The 14,848-nt window shown below is 32.9% G+C and overlaps 1 protein-coding gene across 1 annotated transcript; it reads left to right on the forward strand.

Moving 5' to 3' along the window:
* Positions 1-2,480: 2,480 nt before the first annotated feature.
* Positions 2,481-13,812, forward strand: LOC105340989 (BCL2/adenovirus E1B 19 kDa protein-interacting protein 3). Its single transcript, XM_011447260.4, has 5 exons — positions 2,481-2,643; positions 11,643-11,799; positions 12,087-12,191; positions 12,573-12,710; positions 13,325-13,812. Exons 1-5 carry the CDS (start codon positions 2,610-2,612, stop codon positions 13,371-13,373), a joined length of 483 nt encoding a protein of 160 aa, XP_011445562.1. The 5' UTR covers positions 2,481-2,609; the 3' UTR covers positions 13,374-13,812.
* Positions 13,813-14,848: the final 1,036 nt, after the last annotated feature.

Raw genomic sequence — 14,848 nt, forward strand, 5'->3', positions numbered from 1 at the left:
GTGTCATGCATAAATCTTTACAATTGCGAAAAATACAGAAGTTGACACATATTTCTGAACACATCTCTCTCTGCACATTTTATTTTTTGACATAACACTTTACAATTACAATGAAAGTTTTGAATTAAATAGATAGAAAATATCATTATCATGTTCTACAGTTCATAAAGCGTGTGAAAAAACCGTCCGTCTGTTTTTAACTCGATGAAAATACAAATATAGCATACAGGTAAAAGGCTAACATGGTTATTGTAAACTATCCAATCATTGATAACTATTTTAATTTATTTGTTGATTGGAATTTAAGTTTAAATACAACGAGCAGTGAAGTAGGTGAATACTGCAAAATTTGAAATACATGTACATGTACATAACGTTTCAGTAATTGATGCTGCATGCGAGGGAATTCAAGGCTGTTTGATATCCTTTGTCTTAACCGAAGTTAGATATCGATACTTGTTGGTTGTTAAATTAAATTTGTATGCTAATTATATGAAATTTCTTTGACTCTTTTTCTCCATAAGCGAAAATATTTCCTGCGGTCCAGTAAAAATAATGTTCATAATTAATGAAATTAAATAGCAAAGTTCCTTTAATTAATTGTTTCAGTTTCAGTTTCAGTTTATTTTCACTCAACACCATATAATGGTACAAGAGGTACATAAGAAGAACAAACATATTTACATATATACAATATAGTTGTAAAGTTCAAGAAAGTAAGTGGGGTGAACGAACAATATGATTAATTTTTGAAATAAAGAAACACAGTTTTCTTAATGTGATATAATCGTCTGAAGACATGATTTCATAAAACTTTTTAGTGTTAGGAGAAGAACAGTAATATGTATCTAAAAACTGACTTCGTAATTTACTTAATGCCCTGCATTCTAATATAACATGAAATTCATCACCAATTCTGTTACAATTACACAAATTACAATAACGTTTACTTCTTTCAACAATACTCCACCTTCCTATTTCAACCGGAAGATGATGATTTGTAGTTCTAAACTTAACTAATATTTTTCTTAATTTACTGGGTAACAAGAGTAAGTAGCGTTCACATTCAAAATTTGTTTTATAAATTCTATATATAACACCCTTAGTCGATTCCTGAATATCGTTATGCCATTTTTGTAAAAATTGATCTCTTAACCTTTGGTTAATAGTTGTCTTAATCCAACTGGAGTTATAATGGTACGATTCATGATCACACCATAAATTTGAAAGCCCACATTTATCTAGAACATTTTTTAAAGAGCATAGCCATGGATTTAATATTTGTCCCTTATCAAAAAGAATACGTACATACATATATATGCTTTTGCTTAACTTGTTTTCACTGCTATTGATTATGTTGGCCCAGAATGAAATCATTCTAGTAAAAATGGTTATATACAGAGGAAATCGTCCAGTTTCACCATATACCATGTAACTAGGTGTACAACTTTTATTGTGGAAGAGAAGCATAAACGTGATCAACTCTGCAATATAAAGTTTGAATGGAATGAAAAAGGAACTGGAAGCTACCCCCCCCCCCCCCCCCCCGTACTTTCAATGTGAACATAATGAAATAAGCAAATGAAGTTTACTAAAATTGGTTACATAAATCAATAGTCATGTATATGTGAACACACTTATATGATTTTACTTAAAATAAGAAAATGAAATCGGTAGATATGATGATTTTACATGTACATGTAAAATTTTAACTTGAATTTCTAACAATTCCAATCAGCACCGCGGAATGGTTTAAGGGGGGGCTGGAGGTTGTAGGAACATTTTTTTTAGCAACGAATATTTAAAAAAAAATAAGATTCAAAGGCGAATCCAGTGCCGGTTTACGAGTACATTTGTTGTTCAATCAAAAAAAGCAATACCGATATGTCCTACTGACAAGAAATAATAGTTTTATATAAGGTGGAATTTGACAGTGCGATTTCAATGTGATCGAGAGAACTTCATGTATGAATACCGTTTTAAATTTTTACTAGGCTTGACCATTTAAATGATTTTATGTGTAATTCCGGTTTCAGACTCTTCATTTACAGATTTAAAAATTTAACACTGTAATTAACAGATTTTATAATTATGTTGAAAACAAGATTAAAAAAGATCCTTTAAATTTATAATTCTTAATTTTTTTTGAGAACTCTTACAGGTATGTTCACAAACATGTCTTTGATCATTTTGTATGTTTTGCATTTTTGTCAAAATAATTGCGAATCTTCTGATTTTTTTTCCGTCAAAACAGAATGAATGCCATTTTATGGTTTATTACTGGCTGTGTCGTTTATAGTATACATAATTCTCTAAAAAGAAGTTTAATTCTCTACATTTCAAGATACCCCCACCCCCTGCCCATGAAAAACAATTCATTGGTGCTTTTTTACTATAATACATTGTGCAAGTGCGACGTAAAAACTTATCTTGAAATTTTGAGTTATCGTTCTTTCTTGACATTATTACAGGTGTCGCTTTGCGGTCATGTGACTGATTTGATGACGTCGAGGTAAATAGAACCCAAAATATCAACAAAGTGTCGTGACAGCACTAGACAATAGTTATAGATCTGCGTCTTTTTCGAAACTGTCCAGAAAAACAGAGACATGGCCTCTGTGTCAAAACAGGAAGACTTTCAAGGTATGTACAAAGTAAAGAAACGTTTTAGACTGGCATTTAAACAGGTGCCCGCGTTTTTTCCTCGATTGTTTTGGCTTTTCGCAGCCATTTGTCAAAAGAAGGTCTGTCTGTATAAGAGAGCTATTTCTGGAATTTGAGCGTGTGTATGATGTGGAAATGTCTGATGTAACACGAATAAGGGAAATTCGTATAAGAAGTTCAGAAAAAGAAACAGAAAATTTAATTCATATCCTAACAAATGTCCTCCGTACACTCAAAAAACATATAATTGATCTGACAGTCACGTCTGTTGTGTAAATAGCTGAATAGACAATGAAATAGGCATAAAGAGTTTGTAACGGAGTACACAACACATTACATTGTGACCATCACTATTCAACCCTGCATGATCAACCATTGTAAATAATTATCATTTTAATAGCAATATATAACGTTGGTGGCCCATGCACATAATATATAAGCAATGTCAATCAATATATTAATTAATTGATTTTTTATATTGATCACTGTTATGTGTAAATGTAATAAATGTACAAAATCCATGTACAGTATTTGATATTTATAAACTTTGCCAGATATACTGGCATGCGACCAGTTCTCGCCGAGTACCATTTCTCGCCAGTACATTGTGACATCATTTTATGTGTTGATAAAATGACGTCACAATGTACTGGCGAGAAATGGTACTCGGCGAGAACTGGTCGCACGCCAGTAGTGCTTTTTTACTATAGTCTGTCCCAAGATATTTTTGCCACATATTTCCTTAAATTATTCGATATTTATAAATACCTCTTGGTTCAGACGATGTTCATTCAATAGTATGAAAAAATCCCAAGATTTGCCCTTTGAAACGCCCCCTCTAGCTTATCGGGTATCAATACACGGCTAAAAATAAAAAGTCTATGTGTTTTTAGCTCACCTGAGCTGAAAGCTCAAGTGAGCTATTCTGATCACTTTTTGTCCGTCGTCCGTCCGTCCGTCCGTCCGTCTGTCCGTCCGTCTGTCCGTCTGTCTGTCCGTCTGTAAACTTTTTACATTTTGAACTTCTTCTCTAAAACCGCTTATCCAATTTCAACCAAATTTGGCACAAAGCATCCTTATGGGAGGGCGAATATAAATTGCAGAAATAAAAGTCTGATCTGTATTCAAAGCGGAGAAAACCTTGAAACTGTAGAAAAAGGGGGGTGCATTTTAAAAAATCTTCTTCTCAAGAACTACTGATTCCAATTCAACGTAGTATAGCATAAATTATCCTTATGGGAAGGAAAATATAAATTGCAAAAATTAAGGTCTAATTCTGTTTCAAATCTGAGTTATTACGAAAATAATAATAAAGGAAAGGCGTGTTTCAATCAGTTAAATAGCTTCGGATTCGGCATCCGGTAAAATGGGTAGACAAGACTTGGCCTGGGCAAAACCAAAGATTGGCATTTATTAATCTGCCAATCTCATTAAAATTTCAGGATATTTGATGGACCAGTATATTTATATTTGCTGTAAATATTGCTGCAAAATAATGCGTATTTGGAATTGACGATTGCCGATCTGCCCCGGCTTTTATTTTGCCACGGCCCGGGTTTGCGTACCCATTTTACCAAGACTCGTATTCCATACATCTAAAACGAGGTTCTTTGTTTAAAGCAGCCATGACATTATACGAAAAAGGGTCGATCTGACTATGATGAATTTGCTTGTTGTGCAACAGTTCGCGAATGAAGGGAAATTTTTGAAACATGCAAAATATATTGGTGCCGATTTTGTGAAGTAAATTGAGGCTAAATATTTCAATGCGTTGACAGTTTTCACACATGACGTTGGTGTTAGCTTGTTCTGATTTTCGTTTCGTTTTCATTATTTATGCTTTGTAACCTGGGAACTATCGTCTGTATTTCGTGATTTTTACGTATCAAATCAAACAGAGACTTCGGTAAATCAAACAGTTAACTGTTTACCTGTGCAAATTAAGCAAAATCTGATGTATCAAAAAAGTACTGAAATACAATTCATTCTATCGGTAATTCGGCATTATATTTTGCGTAATGGTATATTAATGCAATAGGTTTTGTTGAGATGCTCGGCATTTTCTCGAGTTTATTCAGTTTAAATAGAGTTTGATATCGCTGTCGGAAATATGTAGGTATATACATGTACATGTATGTATATGATTCATTTCGAAAAAATAAATTGTGTTCTTTATTTGTTATAGTGCATGTTTCTTGTGTTTTAATTGTTTACAATTTCTATTTACTAACCAAATTTGAGTGTTAAGCTTCGAATTATAAGCAAGATACAGAGATTTGCTCACGATTCTATGTTTGTACACAGATCTTAAAAACTAAAGATTAAAAAACTAAAAAAAATTTCAATATTTATTAAGAAAATTTTCAAAGTCTCTTCTTCCAGAAACCAACTTTAACAACTTATTGTATTGTAAACTTAACCTTTTTTAGCTCACCTGAGCCAAAGTCTTCTCAAAAACTATTAGGCCAGGAAAGCTCAAATTTGAGTGGAAGCATCCTCAGATAGTGTAGATTCAAGTTTGTTCAAATCATGGTCCCCGGGGGTAGGGTGGGGCCACAATAGGGGGATCATGTTTTACATAAGAATATATAGAGAAAATCTTTAAAAATCTTCTCAAAAACTATTAGGCCAGAAAAGCTCAAATTGAAATGGAATCATCCTCCGGTAGTGTAGATTCAAGTTTGTTCAAATCATGATCCCCGGGGGTAGGGTGGGGCCACAATTGGGAGATCAAGTTTTACATAGATATATATTTAGAAAATCTTTTAAAAATCTTCTTCTCAAAAATATTTGGCCAAGAAATCTCAAATTGGCATGTAACCATCCTTAGGAAGTGTAGATTCAAGTTTGTTCAAATCATGGTCCCTGGGGGTAGGGCAGGGTCACAATGGGGGATGAATTTTTATAGATAGAGAAAATCTTTAAAAGTCTTCTTCTCAAAATTATTAGGCCAGGAAAGCCCAAATTTGAGTGGAAGCATCCCCAGATCATATAGATTCAAGTTTGTTTAAATAATAGTCCAGGGGTAGGGTGAGGCCACAATGGGGGATGAATTTTTACTTAGGAATATATAGAGAAAATCTTTAAAAATCTTCTTTTTAAAGAATTTTGGCCAGAAAGGGTTTAAACTTGTGTAGAGGCATCCTCGGGTAGTGTAAATTCAAGTTTGCAAAATCACAGTCCCTAGTGGTAGGGCGGGACCGTGATGGCGGTTTGAATTTTTACATAGGAATATAAAGAGAAAATCTTTAAAACTATTCTGGGAAAGTGTTCGGTTCAAAACTCAGTACTTAGTGTGAAAGCAAAGGTTATGCAGATTTAAGTCTGATGAAACCATGATTCCCTAGAGAAAAATGGGGCCATGAAATGGGGGGGGGTATATAGGAATAGAGACAAATCTTCTTACAGGTAAAACAACAAAAGGGGCTTGGTATTTACCAAAAAATAAGAGGTTGATAAAAATTGGCAGTTTTTCAATTTTTTTAGCAAGATCTACTGTACTCAGTTGTCAAGATATTTTGATACTGTAATGCTAATTTGATCAGAATTAAGGCAATTGTTGCTCAGGTGAGCGATGTGGCCCCTGGGCCTCTTGTTTCCATTGCCAAGGAGATGTAGACGCCCGGATGATAACGTTGAAAAATTGCGCGAGGCATCCTGAGTATTTCCGAATGGAGAAAAGATGTCAACATTCCCCATTATAAATCTCCGTAGGAAATCTGTTTTCGTTCCTGTGAATTTTTACGAAGGAAAAATGATAATGTGTGAATGAAGTTATCTTGGGAATTTTCCCTTTCATCGATTTTAATTGCACCTCTGTCACAAGTATGTGCAATTTTATTCAAAATCGTTCAAATATGCAGCATAAATAACTTGGGACAGACTTATACATGCAAATTATGTGTTCTGTTTCAAGTGTTAAATAAGTTGTTGTTAAATTGTGTAATATTAGATTGCATGTATGATTAATTAAAAGAAATATCTTGGATGTAATTGTTATATTTTGCTTACATTGTGAATCTTAAGATGTGATTTAGATGTGTAATTTGCTTTTTCTTAACTGTTTCAATCTGTAGATTACATGGATAACTGAATGCCTCAATCCACTGCCATATAATATTTCTTTATTAAAGTCTTGTAATTCATTTAAATTCATTTGTCACCCCCAACAAAAAAATCAAGAAACAAGTATGAGAAAGTATATGAATTAAGGAGGAAAACAATGAGTCAGACTGAATTTCTATGTAAGCTATATAGGCTAATGTAAAGTGATGGCAAATATTGAGTGAAGGCCACTTTACTCTTCTAGAAGGATTACATCACACATATATAATAGTTATATACTCAATGCAGTACATTCGCTATATAACGTTAGACTGTAGTATAATGATATGTGTTGATTATCAATGATGATTGAATGCCATGGTCACTTAAAATGTTAGGAAGATTTTGATTCAGCATTTGATTTTTTCCTTCTTCCCGAAAATAAAACTTTTGGACATTTTTTTTTTACCTTGATTTCAATTCATTTAGATCATACAATGTCTGCTCAGCTTTCAAAGACAGAAGCTCATAAAAACTTCATTGAAATGATGGATTAAATGAGTTTTGCTAGCTACTAGCTGTTTATCTTTCAGAATATATTAAATATTGGGGTGAACAACTCTTGTTCTCATGTATCTTTCATGACATTAATGACAGCTTGATCTCAAAGTATTTCTGAAATCAATTGAATATTTGAGTTACCAAAATGACCATACATCATAATATAACGGTACTAAAATGCATCGCAGTCAACCTTGTACTGAACATGACCTTATTATTTATTACTGTGCATGTTTAAGGTCAAGGTTATTAATAAATATTTGCTTAGGGGAATAAGAAAACCAAAAACCTAAATAATGGTGTCTGTACTTGTCTTTTTTCTCTGTATATACAGGTATTGTCCTTTTTTGTTTCTTTGGAAAATGATTTAATAAACACTCGTAATAAGTTTATTATGAATATGCTTTATAATATTCATCATATGTATCATACCATAAATTTATATGAAGTTATTAAATTAGCCATGATTCAAATGAATTACACACAGCAGGACTGGCCAGTTTGATTAAAGTTTAATGTTTTTACAAGCAGTAATTATTCAATGAAACATTAATTCAATGAATTTCTTGAAATTCATTTTGAAAAAAAAAAGTGTGTTAATTTGTGTGTTTTAGAGAGAGAGAGAAAGGGGGAGGGAGAGAGAGAGAGAAAGGGGGAGGGAGGCAGGGAGGAAAGGAGCTAAAGTACATGTATCTTCAAAGCATATTGCATCTATCCAGAAAAAATAGCTTACTTAAGGTTCTTGGTAGTACATGTATAGTACTTAAAAGAATATGGTGTTGGGCTGGAGTCCAAATCTATATTTGCTTAACATTATCCTTTTAGCTCCTGCCAGAGTTATTTTATAACTGCAGTCGCAGCAACAAAACTGTACAATCATGTATATAGTTTGTCAAGGACATCGCTACTAAAAGTCAACGCAACCCTTTTTTTGACAAAACCACACTTCATATCTCAAATTACGTACTCCAGACTGAAAACTACTACTAGTTAAAGTTACTTGTAAATGCAGAATATATGAACCCTATATTTCATCTACATTAAACACTATGTCAAATGTTGAATGTACTATGAATTTTGACCGTAAGTTGGTGTTCAAGGTCATTCAGGTCAAGGTCATTCCATTCATGTAACAGAACTTTATATCTTATCTTCTCATTGACAAGTTCTGCCCATGCATTTTCCAGAATTCAAACCTTTTTGTAACAATCAGGCACAGGGCAAAGAAATCTTAGAGACCAATTTATGATAAGTACATGTGAACGTATATTATTGGTATACCGTTGTCAATCCGTGTCATCTAAATGTATAGGTATACCTCTATACAAGTACAAGTACATGTAATAAGCAATGAACTTACATTCGTATTTGATCCAAGACTAACCATAAAAGTGGGTTGTTTAAAGGCATTTAATGCCTCTTGGGGGTTTCGACTAGCTAGGACAGTTATGAAAGTTTATAACCAGGTCACCTCTCAGGCCTACATTCGGACTCGTGGCCCTGTTAGTGGCTGACGGCCCGCTCTCTAACATTCTTCTATACCTGGTTCTCATGATTCACCTGGCTGACCATCAAAGCTAGTTAATCAAAGGCTTTGCTTTTGTGTAATTGTACATGTATATAAATCCTGTCCTCATGTACTTGTCTGTTTTAAAGGAGGGGGGGGGGGTATAAAAAGGACTTAATTATTGTTAAGTAATCTGACCCAGTTAATATACATTAACCTTTTCAGCTATTTTTAAGGCTGATTACACTTGCACCTGTTCAAGATCAGAGTACTATATATAGTTGCATTTTTCAATATCAGCATGTTTTAATTTTTGAAAAGAATAGGAGTTAGATTATCACATGTAAATTTATACAGCAACACTCTTCTTTTAAAACTCTGCCAGGTGTCTAAAATCCTTCCATTGATCATGACATCATGTTAGAAAATTTCTATTTTAGAACAGACCTTCCAAAAGTTTTAGCATTGTCAGAATAAAAACCTGGCAATCAGGCTATATCTAACTTTTCAGACAGTTTTCGATACACAAAACTCGTGTACCTGCCAATTTAGAGATTCCTGGAAAAGTTGCCAGCCTTTTTGAAAAATAATACCTAGTGTTACCCATACATCCTTGCTAGATGTGAATCGCAAGGCTCGAGTTTCATAGAGGTTACTCATAGTTCATTTACACATGCAATTTAACTGTTCCCTATGGGTATCAAGTTTTCACATCTTTTTATATTTCACATACTCGCAAACTGTATTACACATGCAATTTCACTGTTCCCTATGGGTATCAAGTTTTCACATCTTTTTTTATGTGTCACATACTCGCAAACTGTATTATCAGCATGTAGTAATCATTTTATACCATTATGCTGCCTGCATGATCGAGTTTCTACATTGAATTAACCAAATTTTGAGCATAGAATTTCGAGTTAAAGAGTCATTATCAAGGCACCTTAAAAGTGTATCAATTTGTAAGAAGTTTAAATTTTGAAATTCAATCCTTAAATGAAATTTCTTTAAAATTCAATGTACTCTGAGCACGTACAATATACACGGGTCTGAGTCTGATGCAAGCTATTTTACTGCATGGATACTGTTTATTAACAGAGCCCCTTTTTCCTGCCAATTCACTTTATTTCAAGATTAAACAATGATATGACTCCAGTTGGTTTGTAATGCAAATTATTTTTGCAACACAGACTATACATATAGATAAACTTAAGTAAGGTGGCATGAAACACCTTGTCAATGAGATTATTGAGTTTACAGTCTGAAGATATATCTATAGCATCAGAAAAGTCAGGTCTGTTTTGAATTTTGAATTTAAGCAATATTGTGAATTGAGTGTAAAATGCATTTTAAGAATTTTTGAAATTAATTTTAGAATTAATTTAATGCAAGAAAATTTAACATCACAATATAAAGGTGTCCCTTACCTCCTTAATTAAACCCATAAATGAGATACTGTAAAGAGCTGTGTAAATATGCAATCCATTGGTTTCTATTAAAAATGACGCAGAATATTGGTACCGGTAATTCCCCCCCCCCCCCTTTTAATTTTTTTTTTTTTGGGGGGGGGAGGGGTGTATTTTGTAGCAGTTATTGAGGTCATGTTTATTTCAGGCACACATTTTTGAACTGCTTTTCTTAATAAATAGATATGATTCTCCACTTGTCCATTTTCATCACTATAAATTTATGGGAAAAAATTCCCGAAAAATCCAAAAACATTTTTGAATGAATGTTGTGTGGATGATCAGTGGATTGTATTATATAAGATGTATGTGATATTGCATAAATACATGTATTTTCAATGTACACCAGGATTTTCAGTATAATCAGTATTGTTACAAAATGACATCCTTTAGTCATTAATTGATCAACTCCAAACACACATGATGCAAAGAAGGAAGGATATTGACCATTGAAGCATGCTTATGTACCAGCTTAATCAATAATTATGTACATTGTATTTATAGGTCGCCTGTTTTGACCCTGGCTGCATGTATAATTATGAAAAATGTGGGACATGTTACACATTAAGGAGCTAATAATAGCTTAATTAAACAAATGGAAATTAAGTCATTTATTCAAATCTTAAAAATTGAACTCTTAATTCTATTAATATATGGTACAAAATTTTTTCAAAAAGAGCATGTAATCATATATTTTTGTTGTACTTTTGAATTCAATTAGAATTACCGATATTCTAGATTAAAAAAAACATGCTGAAATTGAGGCCACGCATAAGACTAGTTCTGCTGATAACTCTCTATTCAGTATGCTCCTGCATAGCATTACATTTTTTTATTGCACATGCATGCAACAATCACATTTTTTGTACACAATTTCCTTGTTTTCACTGACTGTGACATATAATTGATTGTGTCAGCAGGCATTGCAATCAGTTAAGTGTTTTGTAAAGTTAGTTCTTTCAGTCTGTGAAGCAGTGCATGCCCTCTGTGACACACATTGTGTCAATGTTACATGTATATGAAAATTGTTCTCCTTAATTTGGTTAAAATTATTTTTTAAAACAGTCCCATCCAGTGCTGTTAAATATGTGAAAAAATGTAATGACTTGTGTGTGGTGCCACCTGAACATGAAGTTAGGAGGTTGCAGACATACTGTAGGCCTTGCTTGTAAAAATTGTAAATTATTGAATTTGCACACTTGAAAGTACATTTATAAGCTTTTCTGTGCCTGTATGTTGAAAAAAAAGGATTTGACTGCCAAAAAAAATCACAAATCTTTCAGTAAACAAAACACAAAATTATGCCCCTGCCTAAAAAAATCCCCTGTAAAGTATAAATGCCTATTAAGGCCTAAGCCCTGAATAAAATATGTGGATAATTTTCTGTCCATTGGTTGTAGACTCTTGGGTGGATCTGGAATCGAGCGGAAATTCCACAGGAGCGCTCCACTCTATCCACAATGGAAATTCGGAGGTGGAAAAGCTGTTAATTGAGGCTCAGAAGGAATCGAGGAGTCCGTCCCGTGCAAACAGCAAAGAGTCCTCCGCTCAGGGAAGGTCTGTCAACTCATGTTTATTCAAATCAGTTAGAGTGTGTAATGCTCTATTTCACTGGTTTAATAAAAATTTATAAATCTTTTTACAATATTTAAAACAAATCGGCCCAATTTTAGTTTATTTTTTCCTCATAAACCTGTACAGTTAATCATGCATTGACAAATACATCAGTTTTGGAGAGGGTGCAACTGCATTAAATGAGACTTTATGTTCAGTTCATAACAACTGAAAATGTGAAAGTGTTTAATGAATTGTAATTTATGATTCAAAAATATTTTGACCTTCAGCCCCAAGAGTCCTCACAGCCCAAACAATGAGCTCCAGGAGTCCAGGGACCCAGGCACAGAGTGGATCTGGGACTGGTCAAGTCGGCCAGAGGCCAACCCCCCACTGTAAGTCTCTCTCTCTCTCTCTCTCTCTCTCTCTCTCTCTCTCTCTCTCTCTCTCTCCTGTTTTTCTGGTCATTATAAGATAGTTTGTATTTTCCTCCAAAGTAAGAATCTTGTTGTAATTACCAGCTTTGTGTTTTTTTCTTCAGGGATAAACAAATGTAGAACAAAGAAAAGTACCCACAATTACTGTTTGATATAAATAGATTACCTGATTTTTCTTCTTAATAAGAATTCAAATTTGTTTGAAGTTAATGAATTTTTTAACCATATAATAGCTTCAGGTCATTTGTTCAATAATATAAAAAAAAAACTTTAAAATAAAAGATATATGCATCGGATTCTATATTGTGATATTCGTTGACATCAAATTGTTTTGGACAGAGAATGGAAGGAGAGGTTTAAGAGACCGGCCACCAGTGTCAGGAACACGCGTGTCATGAAGACCATGTTCTTCTCTTGGGAAAACTTGCCATACATCGTCTGCAGTTCAACGATAGCCTTTATAAGTGGGGCTGCCATGTAAGTGTACAATGTACTCGCTTTATTTTCTAGAGATATGAATTAAATGGTGTCTGACATGTTTTACATGTTGCTGGTTAGAGGTATTGGGATTATAGGCTATGATTTTTACTGTTTGATTACTTGCATAGTTTGAGAGGAATTTGGTGATTTATTGTCATATAAGTTTATTATATAGTAATATTCAATCACCAAATGATGTAATTTTTACAGGATCATTCTTACGATTTGAATTTTCTGTAAACTTATATCAAAACATACATGAGACAACCCTAAGTAAAGCTTATCTTGGTCATTGTAGGAAAACAGCATCCACCTCTTCATGTTAATGTCAATCATCTCCTATGCCATTATATTGTAGGATGTTTCTTATTTTGTACTGAAGGACATTTTTAATATGAATCTTCCATGCCTTTTGTATATTAGGATGTTATAATAAGCATCTCCTCTGCTGGTTTCAAATAACCATTTCCTAAGCTTTTGTATATGTAGTAGGATGTAGGATGTAGGATGTTTCTAATTATCACTTTGTATTGTAGGATGTTTCTAACGAATTCCCATGCCTTCATATTGTAGGATGTAGGATGTTTTTTAATGATCCTTTTGTATTGCAGGATGTTTCTAATCATGAGAAGACTAGGAAGTAACAAGTTGAGCATCTAGTCTTCATCACCAACCTCAAGATCTGTGAGCGATACAACAGAAAAATCACAGTCCATACCGACACACAGACAGACAAAGTGACACACTCCCAGCATCCATGGGGATCACACCTTGTGTCTCTGGCCTTCTTTTTTAGTGAAAAATTGTTATTGTCATCTTTATCTTATAAGTTTGTGTCTTTAATTATTTTTTTTGTGTTGATTGTTTTCAAACTTTTTATTATTAATAAGCTCAAGGGGTTAAAGTTTTCTTCTCTTTCTTTCGTTATTCTGAAATCCTGTTAATTTTTTTCCCCCAAAGTAGGGCTTTTACACAGATGTTCATTTAAAGCTCAGTAAAGATTTTCTTTTATTGAATTTACCTTATAAACAGTATGCATTGATGATATTGCAAAGCATTTCATGATTGTTTTATTTTTAATAAAGAGTCTTTAATTTACCGTCCAATTTAAAAATTTTTTTTTTTTTTTAGATAAAGCAATTCTCAGTGGTTGAATTATTAAAGACTGATTAATTTTTTTTAATATATACATATTTGAAATAAAGATACAAGTACATGTATCATATTACTTGAACCATTTTGGGAATACACTGTATCTCTATGATCATTGTAAACGCTAGAAACTTTTGATAATTACAGTACATGTATGACAGTATGATGTATAATTATCTCCCATTTATGAATATTTCTCCATATAAAGGTAACTTTTTATTCATAGCTTAACAAAAAATATTTATACAGTGATCAACTATTTTGTTTACAGTCAAACTTCGTTATCTTGAACTCGATGGGACAGTTTTAAAAACTTCTAGATATCTAAGTATTTGAGATATCGAGGGTAAAATACTTTAAAAATATGTGGTTGGGACTTACAAATCTCTTCAACATATCCATTGGATTTGAAATATCAGTGTTCGAGATAAAGAAGTTCGACTGTATATAAAACTTATAGCAAAGGGAACTAAGACATACAAGTAGATGTATTGTTTGTCTTGAATATGTATATTTATTCTTTTTATTATTTATTTATTTCTTATTAAGAAAAAAGTTGTCTCAAACTCTCTAACAGAGTTTATTATGAAAAAAAGCCTGGTCCAGTTTTTGTACACACATATAGTGCTATTGGGGCATAATACAATTATTTTGATTTTTTTTCACTTTGAGATTCAGACTTTTTTCCCACAGCTATTTTAACTTTTTTTTCTCTTTGGAAACCTTACACTGAACAGAGCATTTACTTGTGATTTTTCATGTGTAACCACAATCTCTTATTAAGGCTGCTTGAAATGCATGCGTAAGAAATCTTGTAAACTTATAGTAACTGTAGATGTGTACACTAAATATTCTCTTTATATATTAAATGTAGTTGTTTAATTCTTTTTTGTGTAAGTTTTGTCCAAGTATATTGCAGGAATTGGCATTCAGATGAAATTAAACAGTCGTTGCTACATTTGTATCTCAACTATTGTAACAAG

Source organism: Magallana gigas, chromosome 8 (assembly GCF_963853765.1).
Source record: "Magallana gigas chromosome 8, xbMagGiga1.1, whole genome shotgun sequence".
Taxonomy (NCBI): Eukaryota; Metazoa; Mollusca; class Bivalvia; order Ostreida; family Ostreidae; genus Magallana; species Magallana gigas.